The sequence below is a fragment of the Accipiter gentilis genome, chromosome 21 (genome assembly GCF_929443795.1).
Source record: "Accipiter gentilis chromosome 21, bAccGen1.1, whole genome shotgun sequence".
NCBI lineage: Eukaryota > Metazoa > Chordata > Aves > Accipitriformes > Accipitridae > Astur > Astur gentilis.
Genome location: NC_064900.1, coordinates 15,404,467 through 15,417,291, shown reverse-complemented (window position 1 = coordinate 15,417,291; position 12,825 = coordinate 15,404,467). Strand labels below are relative to the sequence as shown.

Sequence of the window (12,825 nt, the reverse complement as noted above, 5' to 3'; positions counted from 1 at the left end):
TTGTCAGGGTTTGACATTTACTATATGAGGTCTCGCTTCCTAAAAAGTATTGAAAATACAAATACAAGTTATCACAGTAATCATCTCTGCTTCCTAAATCACCTGTACAAGCCAGCTGCTATTTAAAGAGGCTTTGCTCTTGCTGAGCAAAACCCAGTTTTATTTTAAATAAATATAATGAATGGCTTTTTAGAGTTGGTGATTTCAGGCATTCTTACATTATATGTACTTCGTTTATTATGGATCCTGGCAAGAGGAAAAGGTCATGGGAGTTACCGAGACATTTAAAAAAAATTAGTTGCTTTTCAATTTCTGATGAGCAACTAAAAACAGAAGTGAAAAAAAGACACTCTTGTAGACAGTGAAAACAGTTCCCTTAGTTCAGACGTAGGTTTATTAAAGGTAGAAGAACATATAATCATTCAAAATAACCAGTATATGGCTTATACAAGGGTCAAACATTAGGCTCCTTAAGGATTTGCCAGCTCATACGCACCATACTTTGAAGTTACAAACTAAGAGATTGTTGCATGCATGGCAACTTTGATTTTACTCTGGGAAATTTTTTGTATTTCTCCAGAAGACCGTTTTTTACTTATCCTAAGTGATTAAATGTTTTCCCATAAAAAAATCTACTCAAAGTATTTCCCCTCCTAAAATAATTGTAGCAATATGAATGATGTTCTTCCTTTCCTAGCTTTAGGGCAGAATCCTATGAAAACCAGGATTATCATAAGTCCGGATACTATTTTTTAAAAATGGTGTTAAGACTGCTATTGGAGAACCCAAAAGGCAAAACACAATCTAGTACATGTCAGTATTTAAAGGTGACTGTGCATATACACACACACAGATTTTTTTCACGTATCACTGGAAATAAAAGGACTGCAAAGCACAATTTATTGAAATTTCAAGGGTTTCAATTGATCTGAAAGGTCTGCAAAACTGGATTAAAGCACTCAAAGAATAGTTTTTGGGAGATTCTGAAACGGTAGAAGAGTTGAAGATGAAGAGAAAATTATTTTCAACTGTTTGGATCCCACTGGTTTCATCCGATTTGGTTGTTTTATCTGGTATCGTTTACCAAGGCCTTCCTGTAAACATACTTGCAAGTCTTTGATTTGGCCGCAAACTGCCATATGAATAGGTCTGGCAGGAAATCAGTGTTTAGGACTAAAATAATACACCAATTATGTCTTCAGACAGGAAACATTTCCTGTAGTCCTGGGTTAATCATAAAATTGTAGAACTGGTCAACCTGGTAAGTAACACAATGTATGTATTTCCCATGCGCTTATGGCTATTATACCACTCCAAGCAAGAAAGAGCAAAATTGTGTCCAGATGACAAAATACTTAAGTTTTCTGAAACAGAACCATTGAGCTCTAAAGTCTCTTTTGTCTGTAAGAGTCCTGTTTCTTGAAATAAAGTTTTCCAAATTTGCTTAATTAAGAGCATGTCAGAGAGAGAGCAATATAACCACTTAGATCATCAACCATACTAGCAGCACACTCCAGGACAGAAAAAAAGATATCGAACAACTAATGCAGGAAGGGAGGATAGCCCTGTTGGGACAGAATGTTGTGGGAGACGCAGACCATCCTTCGTGATGAGCACTTAAGAGAAAGTTTTTGGTTTTGAAAGAGATCACAAAGGTACATTAATGGAACAGAACCTTGCAAGATAACAACCAAAAGTGCAAAACCCTAAACTAACTTGCTCTTGAGACTAGAAGTGAATTATAGGGACCACTTTCTCTTCCTAAGTTGTCACCAAGTCAGACATGACTTTCAGGGAAATAGTTAAAACGTATCATAGAAGAGATTTATCACAGACTTGTTTTAATCAGGATGTGTTCAGTTAAGGTCATATGTTCTGTGAGGAAAAGGGAAGCACAGAACAAGTGGTGCCTGCTGCTAGAGGAGCAGCTATACATGATTGAGAAAAGCATGAGCTACAAACATCCAAGACTAAAAAACCCAACTTCCCCTGTTGATGCATCTGCAGGTTTGAAGAGTGCAGTTCAATCTTCTGCAGTTTATACTCTCTTCTTCACCTCATACAGGAACAAGAAAGTGACAAACCAGATATAATGCAAAATAATGGAAAGTATATATGCCACAAAGAGAAGGATAAATGCATGTGATGGCGAGTTTCCAGAAACAGGAAAGAAAGAAGATTACAGAGACCCCAAGTCACTCAAAACCTACTGAACTACTTGCATTTTTGAGCACTGAATACTGCAAGGTATGATCTGGAATAAAGCAAAGAGTAGAACATTAACAAACTTAACCTTTTTACATCTACTAGTTTCCTCAGCTTTATGGAGATGATAATACTGAGGTATCATCTGAAGCAAGACATTCAACATTACCTGTATTTAATTATTAAATCTAGTTTAGAACTAGAGACTGTTTGTAATGTCAACATACCAAATGTGGAGGCTCATTCATTCCAAGCGGTTCCTGCAATAATATATATACATGCATATAAATAAATAAAATTAATTACAATTTATTTCCTAGAACACATGCCAAGTTCCAGAGATTTGTTAATTATGAACTCAAGAGCAGAGAAAAACACACTTTCCATGCTCTTGGCACAATTCTCTTCCCCAGCCTCTGCCACCAGCTGCCTGTAAGCTCACGACTACCTGCCTTTCCACACAGAGAACTTGTGTCAGCATTAATTAGTTCACACAATGTGGATTAGAGCCCATGTAAATGTCTCTATATTTATTTTTGAGTCTATTTCTTGGAAAAAGAGACAGAATTAAAAACAACAGAAGAATGGGACACCTCTTTCAACACATGCTCCTCAAAGTAAGGTTAAATGTTTGTTCCCTTCCTATTTTCAGTGCAGTAGTGTCATTTACTATATACTCATTACTGAGGACTGTCTTTGTTTTGCATTAGGGTTTTGACAGTTCTGGCACTAATTTATTTAGACAAGTTGCACTACCTTGGATTTAATAACGGATAAAAATATTTCCTGTCTTTATTCACTATATGTATTACAAATATTTTAGCATAAAAATAGGGGAAAAAATAAATCAGACCTCTATTATACAACAATGATACAGGCCAGATAAATTCTCAAGTATTTTTATATCCATTATCAATTAGGCATTAGAAATTACTGTGTTTTAAGGCAAATTAATCTTTCCAGGCCAGGTTATTCTTTCCACGAATGCAATTTGCCAAAGGGAAGTTCTTCTTATGAAGTTTCCCTGACAAATTTCTCAACAGACATAAAGATCCAGAGTGTCCATTTCAGCCTCATTATATGTAATCCACAAGGGTCTTTAACTTGTTTCCAAGTAAACAGAAAAATTAATTAAACAGCATAGCCCACATGATAGCATTATTGTATACTCTGATCTCCAAAGGTCTCATTTAAGTTTGCCCCTTAACAAGTTCTAGTAACTCACCAACTTAATTGGTCGGATTGACATGATGATTTTACTAGATCCTCCCCAGTCAAAGAAACATTTATATTTTCCTTTCTCCAATACATACTGTTCACCACAGAAATATTTCTGCTGATACGCGACCCACCTGGAGAACGACACAAAAATTAAATTGAAAACACCACATTTTTCTGTGTAGTTCGATGAACATACTAATGAGTTCAACAGAACAACTTTGAGTTTTCTTGATAAGTCCATCTGACAGTGTAACATCAAACCCAACGAGAGGCACAAAATTGTCACACACTTGATTTTCTGCTTTTATGTTGCAAGCACTACTTTGCCAAACACCCAATTTTGGGTATCTACCTTTCTATCAAATATACATTCAGCATGAGATGATGCCTTGCTCAGAAGCCCAGAGGGAAGACACTTAACTGACAAGTTTTTGAATCTCTCTCAGCTCAACATTTACCTATTCAGCATCCCCCCAGACAGGGCTTTCTCCCAACTTTTCCAGTTCTATTTAAGAAAAATGGTGCAAGAAGAAAGAGAAGTAAATGAGGAAGCCTTGAAAGGATGAGATAAAGCAAAAGCTTGCAATGGTTGGCAGTTCAAGCGTCTCCCATCCTGCTTTCCCTGTTGCAATTTAAGAAGAAAACTCCAATTATGTGACACTGAGGGTGCCCCCAGCCCTGCACAAATGCTTCTTGGCAATGGCAGAAGTAGTTGGAGACTAGTTAGAGATGCTGCTAACTTGGCCACTTTTGGTGGTGCATTCCACTCTTAGTCACCCAGCACGCAGGACTGTTATATTAGGGACATTAGAGGGCACCTCCTTTCCCAGTCCTTTTAGCACCTGTTTATGAATCTGTCATTAATTTGTCTAATGCTTTTTTTAAACCTCCTGGTGCTATCTGCTACCACAGCCTACTTTAGCACCAAATTCCAGAAATTCGCTGCCTCTGATGGGTGTAAGAAACACTTTTTGCTCCCCACCTCTAAATCTGTTTTAAAGCAATCTTCAGCTAGTTCTGTAAAGCATCTCCCAATTGTTGGCACACAGGATTCTGTGAATGCTGCTGCCTTAAGCTTGTCTACAACCTTCAGGATTCTGCAGATCTCATTTGTATCCTTCCTCAGCCAACTCTTCTCCAGATTGAGTCCCAGGCTTTCATCCTTGTATCTCAACCTCATGAGACACTCATGAGATAAAGAGATATCCAGTCCCTATGTGAGCAGTTCAAATCCCCCTCTATTGCTACCTGTCCTAAGTTTGAAGCTTTTTCAGTCTCACATAACAGTTGCTGATACCTATCACCATCACCATTATGGTAGGCATGACAATGTTAATACTGCACTTTTAAAACTACTATTAAAGTCTAGAATTTCCACCCACATGATTCCATAGTACTCTTTTCCCATAATGTATTTTATGTTTTAGCACTTGATATAATTCTTCATGTACAGTACCACTCCCATGCCTGTAATAGCCTACTCTGTCATTCCTGTAGAGTTGGTAGCTCCTCTGCTTATCCTTCCTGTGAATCTCTGTGGTATCTGCTATATCAGAGCTGTCACTTCACGCCAAGTATTCTAGTTCCCCCCCTACTGTTTTTTAGGCTTCTAGCACTTGTAACTTTTGTCCTTGCTGCATCAGTTAATACTGCATATCTTCATCAAGAGATATTGCAGGCGGTCTAATTTACCTTCCTTATTTATTTCAACTGTGCTGCTTATTTTCCTCCTGGACTTCACATATGCACACCGAAAGTTAGGCAAGTCCACCCTGTAGGCTGTACCAGCTCGAACCAGGTACTCTTCCACACCTCTTAGTGTAATTCTCTGCTTTTAGTTTAAATAGGTCTCTAAAAAGTATTTTAATTTTCAGTGCCAGCAGCCTGACTTTTATTATGAATAAGGCACAGCTCATCCTTTCTATACAGGCTGCACTTGTCTCAAAAGGTATCCCAGTTCTTAATATACCTAAAATCTTTCTGTATTACTGCCAAAACTCCTGTATCATGAAACTGCAGTCTGTGTGACCTTTGGAGGGACATCACAAGCTTTCTCTAATAACAAGAATGCCCAGATCCAAAACAAGGTGTAGGCATGAAATTTAGAGAAACTAAGAAGTCTTTTAAAATTCCATTTACGAAGGAAACTTCAAGAAACATTGTTCTCCCCCAAATGTTTAGCACCTGTTCCACGTGAAATGGATTCTGTCAAGAGATGTACCCAAACCCAACTGTGCACAAAAATACTTAATACTTCTGTCCATATATTTCAGTAGACTTACACTCCACTTCTCACAAGAATCGACCTCGTCTCTGGGCCAAATCCAGCCTGCTCCAGATCAGGGATTTCTTCATTGACGATGTCTAATGCTTTCCCATCTTCATCATCAGACTGAAAAAGTGCCACTGATGACTCTATGAAATCCTAAGAGGCAGCACAGGAGTTAGAAGACAGGCTGTCACAGCTCATTCACGCTTCAGAACATAAAACATTTTGGAAAAAAGAGTTGCAGCCTGAAAGACAGTGTTTTATAAAGCAACAATGGGTCTTAGGTCCCTTGTGTGGATCTTTATGGGATATTTTGGCATTGAAACGTCTAGCTGGAAGCCTGGCAATCTGATATGGCTTTCAGTGGTTTCCACTGAAGAGAGGAAGAACCTACTGCTCCTGAGCTCCTTCCTCTCCTCTACAAGGATGACTGAGAGTGCAAAGATGCCTGCATGGGCAAGAGAAGGTTTGGGGATTTAGCATTGGTCTTCCAACAGCTTCACAAATGACTACTCCAAGCATTACCATGACCATGGTCTTTTACTTCAAGTTCTCCTTCCTCATCCCTTCCCAGCAGCAAGGCAATAATAATGGAGAAGAGTGGGCAAGATCATCTTTCCAGCACAAGGGTTTTGTAGTTTTTTGGATACATCCGTTGTATGACTAATCACTATAGCTATAAAATAAATCCTGCATGACACTGTCCTGTTCTCTTATCTTGCTTTATGCTTACAGCTAGCATAGCTGCTTGACCAGATTACTTGCACAGCTTCAGATTATTTGAATTTGGGTTTCAAATCTCCAACTTTTTAACTGCTTAGCAATTTTAAGCACACAGTTCAGTCACTGCTTGGGAAAATGGAAAACAACAATCGATTCACTTTATTCCTTTAACATTTAACAAGAAGCATGAATTCAATTAAATTTCAGTGTTTTTGAAACATTCAGCAATGATACACGTTGAAAATAAGCAAGTCTTGCGAACAACAGAAAAAGGCTATCAAGCACATACAAGAGCCAACACAGATTCACAAACACATGAGGACACCATCACAGGAATTATTACACTAAATACTTCCTGTTGTAGTTCTTAAAAGCTACCAACCAGAAAGCAGTATGCTGAAGGCTACACTGAGAAAACAAAGACTTACAACAATCAAAAAGCACTATAGAAATTACAGCCAGGCCAAGCATGCAGCCAGATTCATTTGGTCAGGTGAACCTGATCAAACAGGCTCTTTAGAGGACACCGTGCCTTTGTACAGGATTCAATCACAATGAATAATGAAAACCAATTTTAGAATGAACACAACGTGGCTCAAGCTTTCTGCATTGTTTACAGGACACTAAAAAGTGACGGAACAAATTCTGTAGTAAAACTGGTTTTCCTACTATGTTGACCATCTTCTCCTTCTATTTGTTTAAGAAGTTGCAACTACTTCAGGTATACACAAGAAATTAAAGTGCCAGGTCTGGCAAAATCATCATGAACAACTGCAGCTTCAGACTGCTTTTTAGAAAAAAAACCCCAACAACCAAAACCCCTAGTGCAGTTTTAGTGCAAATGAAAACCAGCTACTCTTAACAGTCCTAAAGCAAGAACTTTGTAAGAGTTCCTGAAAAGCCATTTAGATCAAATCTGCACATAATTTCTTTGACTAAATTTAAAATACTGTAATATATCAAGAACTGTAATTACATTTAAAACATTTCAAATCCAGCCATCAGTTTTCCCTCCCCAAATTTTCACTACAGCTCTTACAATAAGCAATAGGAGAAATACTTAAAAACTGACTTTCAGACCAAGGCAAATAATTTTAGACTTGAAAACATTAGTGGGAAAGCTCCAAAGGCAACATACTCTGTTCCACTGAAAAACACTCAGAAACTTCGCTCTTTCCCTGATCATGACAGCCACGGGCAAACTCTAGTTTCACAGATCCTCTCATTTGAAACTGCAGAAAAGAAGCAAATGGAACTGTTCCCCAAACCAGCACACAGCACAAACTGCTGTCTGCCCTCAGGAACAAGCTGTGTATTTGACTCCAGTGTGTCCAAAATAGATGCTGATAACAGACCTGGCAGTACGCTGGAAAAAACAATTCTACAAGTCCTTTCTATCTCTGCTTTCAAAACACTCCCTGAATCTCCACATTAGAGCTTGTGACTGTTCATAGCAGAAATATTTAAGACAGAAAAACTGAAAGCTCTTGCAATATGCCTACATGCATGTACATCTTCACCAGTGGGTGGGGAGGAGTGACTTGCAACAGTGAGAGGGATCTCTTTCATGTGCAATGTCTGTCTAACCTTTCTGATTTGTCAGGAAATTAAAATTCATGCCTCAGCTCAACTGCAGTCACTGGTGTGTGTACAGAAACATGGGTTGGATTTTCCTAGCACTAATAAGCTCTGGTGGAACCTGTCATGTTGAGCGTCGTGGTGCAGGAACATCTGAATAGCTTTGCATAGTACTAAGCCACATTGACAGAGCTGGTACTGACACAGGATAATGAGGCACACCATACCCAGCCCAGCTCTCTGCAGAGCCATTTACGTGCTTCTGTACCACACTCCCTGCTTTGGGAGCATGGCACAAAGACATTTGATCCGACTCTACCTGGAGCTGACTCAGGTACACAGGGCTCATTAGCTTCAGCTTCATGCTGTGTGAGCCAGGCTAAATTGTTTTCAGGTCTGGGTTGGCCTTAAAGCCAACAGTCAAGGTCACTTGGTGTTACGCACGAGGGGGAAAAAAATAAAAATAAAAAAATCTAGCTGTATTGGCCCCTACATAAGACCACACCAGTGAGGACGTACGAAGAGCAGGGTCAATACCCAGCCCCACTCCCTACTTAAGCTGACTATGAATAGTGCAACTGGGCTACCTATTTCACAAAATCCTTCATCTTCTACAGCGACTCTTGAATTCATGTGACTAAAACAGAATTTCTAGGGAAGAGCAACAAAGATCTGATATCCAGGAACACCCACACAGAGTCCAACACCATGGTGACCTTGACTGCACTTCTGACAGAATTTCTGAGATTAGTGAGAAGAGTTAGTATGTTCGCTGTGCCTTAAGCACAGAGAACTAGTTTTGGATATTTGCCTAGGTCCTCTTGCAAACAAGAGTTTGGTACTAAAATGTTTTTAAAATCCTGACCTTAAGTATTGTATACAAAGTCACCAAGGGAGCATATGGCAAGCCTGAACACAGACCTATGCATTGCATGTCACAGAGAGGCAGTCAATCTGTTGGTCAAGCTGAAAAACAAAATGCCAGTGACATTAGTCATTTTATTGGCAACTACCTCATCGCCTTATTTATGCTACAATTTGAGGAAAAGTATTACTTCACTTTTATTATCAATATGTAGATATTGATATATATTTATATGCCAATTTGAATGATATATGTTGACAGATGAATGCAAACAATACATGTTTTTAAAATGACTTGAGCATCCTGACTGTTCCAGGCCTGAGTCAAATTAAACACATGCATACATGTAGAAGGTCATCCCTGCTAGACACATGCACAATTTTAAGCTTGTAATTATGTCCTTTGCCAAGAAGATTTAAAAAGATCAATTTAAGTTACTCAAGTATCCTATGTATAGCTTGAAAAGAGAGAAAAACTAAGATTAGTCAGTAATCAAATAGGATTCTGCACATTCAGAATGAGGAGTTAGAAGAAAATTCCTGCCTGTTTTTCTCAGAAACCTGAAATTAAATTATTTAGAAAAAGCCATTTTTAATTCAGTTCAGTTTATTCTCCTATCTTTGTTTTAATTATGTGATAGATTCTGATTATAAATACATCTTCTCCTAGATGCCTTTCATAAAAATCAAAACTGCAAATTGTGAATTTCAGCACAGCCTTTTTGGGTTCACATTAACTTTTTTTTTTTAAATAGACAATGACTTTGGTCTAAATGCCTATCTTCAAACTTCACAAAATCCCTGGCTCAGGAATATCACGTCCCTCCAGATGAGGAGATGAGTAATCTGAGTATACAAGACTGAGTAATCTCAGAGTGAATAATCTAATTTTCAAAAGCAGCCACTCTTTGCAGCTGTATTTAAAGATCACAGAGTTCCTATTATAATAAAAAAAATCCTCAAACAAAAAAAAAAAAAGCCAGACCAAACAAAAGTATAAAGAAGTTCTAATCCCATGTTTCCCCATGACTGAAAAGTCTAACTTACCTTCCAATACTGAACTCTGATATAGTTTTTATTATTATTTCATCTTTGCCCCCATTAAACACATTTTACTAGCACGATTTTTTCACCGTGATTATTTTTGCTGCCAAAATTTTCTGGCACAAAAATCACAGAGACAGAGGGTAACGCTGTTTTAAGGCTTGCAACAGCTGCTGTGTTGAATAGCTATTTTTATGTTAATAAAAAAACTGCACTGTACTTACGCATGTTAAACTTTTAATCTCGAGATTCAAATAGGTTGAAATGCAGAAGTGAGATACTTGAAAAATCTGGCAGGTAGACAAGGAATTCTGCATGAAACATCCTTTGTATGAACTTTACAAAGGCTATTTAGAACCTGCTTCTGCTTTACAATATATACAGTACAGTCTAAATTTCAGCAAGTATGAAAAGAATGAGAATGAACTTGGATAAAAGATGGAATGACTAAACCCAAGAGAGCTGTACCATATATGAAGAATAACATTCCTCTTTATGTATAGAACTGTGCATAATTTGTGTGAAATTCATGGAAGTACTTACAGCCTGAAGGAACCGGAAAGACAGGAGGACACTGTCAGTTCCGCCCCATGAGTGTCTGTCTTCATAATCTCCCTCCTCCAGCAAGTACTGACGGCCTTTGTAGCGTTCCTTATTATAGCCAACCCATCTACAGCAACCATACAACAAAAGAAAGAGAAATAACTAAAAGCAAAACAACCTCACACATGATTTTCCATAACAAATAAAAGGGGAAGAGAACATCCTAACACTAAAATGAGTATCACAGCCCCAGCTAACAACAAAGCAATGCTTGTTGGAAATCACAACAGGCACCCATTAAAGTCTTCTTTGTGGATCAAAACCCCACCATGTGATTCTTTCTCCAACAACTGTTTATTTGTGTAATGCTTCTCCATGTACCTCCTCTCAGTCAGCCATATTCCCAACAACAATATTTGGTACTACAGAGGCTAGTATGCATCTAGTGGCCAAAACACTGTAAACCACCAATTGTCAATGACAAAAAACAAGCGGTAGATCTCTTCAGCGTAGTAATAAATTATGAGATTCTACCCTTGCTGGAGCTGGTGACAAAATTAATGGATTTTAGCAGAACAAAATTTCACCCGCTTATGTTTTTTCCTGATCTAATCTAAAACCACATATATATGAATAGACAAGTGAATTGAATACATACAATGTATTGCATGTGTTTTAACACTAAGGGAATAAAACTTTTTAAAGTATTTTGAACAAAGAGATAAGGCTCGATTAAAAGAAGGCATTTCCACATCAACTTTGAAAGCTCTAATGGATCTTAATTTGAAAAAGTACTTCCCTCTCCTTTCTTGTAAGCATTTCTTTTATTAAAGTTCCCTTGTAAGTACTAGAACTGCTGTACAAATTCTATTGGCACTAAAATTTGGCAGGCAGGGATAGTTTTACTTTTAGTAGCATTTGGTTTACATTAATTCAGCTAAGTTACTGCAGTATTAAAAATAAAAGCTGCCACAACAGACAGAAGGATGATTTTTAATAATTTGAGGCTTCCCAGATACCAAATACATAATGTATTTATGAACAGATTATTTGAGTATGCACAATTCATACTTTCATGCACAAAGTTTACTTTGAATTTAGTGCTTGTAAGATTCTGACAACAACCTGGAAGGACGTATGTTATTGAATCTTTATATTGAAGTATTAACATTGAGATCCCCTAAGGAAAAAAAAAAGTTTCTGAAAACTATTTTATTCCTATGCTCTTTGGCAGAAGCAACAATCCTGCATGCTTTCAAGCAGTCCTATCCTGTTGGGTCTTGGGAGAGGCCGAAAGAACAATGCTTAGGGTTGGTATCTCTCTAGAATAGCTGGAGCTGAGCCTACCTCGTGAGTAGTCCACCTAAGGATTGTGTTACACAGCCCTTTTTGTGCGTGTGAGTGTATGACAGAGAGAGGGGTGGGGCAACACAGAATCAATCCAAGGCCTTAACAAAGGAAAATAAGGATAGATTCTTAATTCCAGATAACATGCAACAGGTGGCAAAGGAAAAACCATTAAAACAATAAAACAGTTTATAGATTTCAGAGGCATTAAAATGTCAAACTGAAGACTGACCACACCTACCCAAGGTCATTTCAGTAAATTAAGTAGAGACTACCAGAAGTATAAAGCAATATAAATTAAAGCTCTGTGTGAATGCTGTCATTAAGCACAAAGTGGCCTAGTTTATTGGCATCCAAATGGTAAACACTGACTTCACACCTCTCACACACTTAATCTTCCTATATTCCCTTAGACAGATAACCCATGTGGAGAGCTGGTTTTATCCAAGGCTGATAATTGACAAAAGAAATATATATTCCTTTCTTTAAAAAAATATTTTAACAGTGAGAGATTCTAATCATCCCTTGGGTAGCACTTCTTAGCATTTAGTTATGATTTCCTATTTTAAAGTAAATAAATATAAATGTGAAATATACTTACACTCCACCAATTACACGTATTGATCCAATTTCCTGAAACTCCTCTTTACTACCAAACAGAGCTGGAACAGAACTGATGTTTTCTGAAAACTCTTTGGACCATCCTCCAAAGTGCGTTTTCTCATATATTATTATCTAGAAAACATGATGTTGAACAAAGCCTTGAATATGCCCTGAATGGTAATTTGAAGTTTGGGGGTGTGTACTGCTACTGTATGTGAAAGACACCTTTTTTTCCCCTCCAACAAGCCATCACTATGAAGAAAATGCAGGGTTGTGTTCTCAGCCCTTCTGATTCCCAAGTGCCCTAGAAGCTGAAGAGACCCTATCTGGATTTAGATAGGCTTCTCAGGCTATTTGCAGCCATTTCCACAGAAGGATAGCTGTTCACACAATTCCATACGCATAAATGCACTCTGTGGCTATATGAT

The 12,825-nt window shown here is 37.9% G+C and overlaps 1 protein-coding gene across 1 annotated transcript in view; it reads right to left on the bottom strand.

The window, feature by feature from the left end:
* The window catches only part of CRYBG3 (crystallin beta-gamma domain containing 3), a 97,609-nt gene that overhangs the window by 21,893 nt on the left and 62,891 nt on the right, over positions 1 to 12,825 (bottom strand). Inside the window, exons 11-15 of the mRNA XM_049824322.1 lie at positions 12,396 to 12,529; positions 10,448 to 10,574; positions 5,709 to 5,851; positions 3,431 to 3,557; positions 2,433 to 2,465 (exon numbers count right to left, since the gene is read on the bottom strand). Of these exons, the coding sequence (XP_049680279.1) occupies positions 2,433 to 2,465; positions 3,431 to 3,557; positions 5,709 to 5,851; positions 10,448 to 10,574; positions 12,396 to 12,529 (564 nt within the window). The remainder of the gene's footprint in view (positions 1 to 2,432; positions 2,466 to 3,430; positions 3,558 to 5,708; positions 5,852 to 10,447; positions 10,575 to 12,395; positions 12,530 to 12,825) is intronic.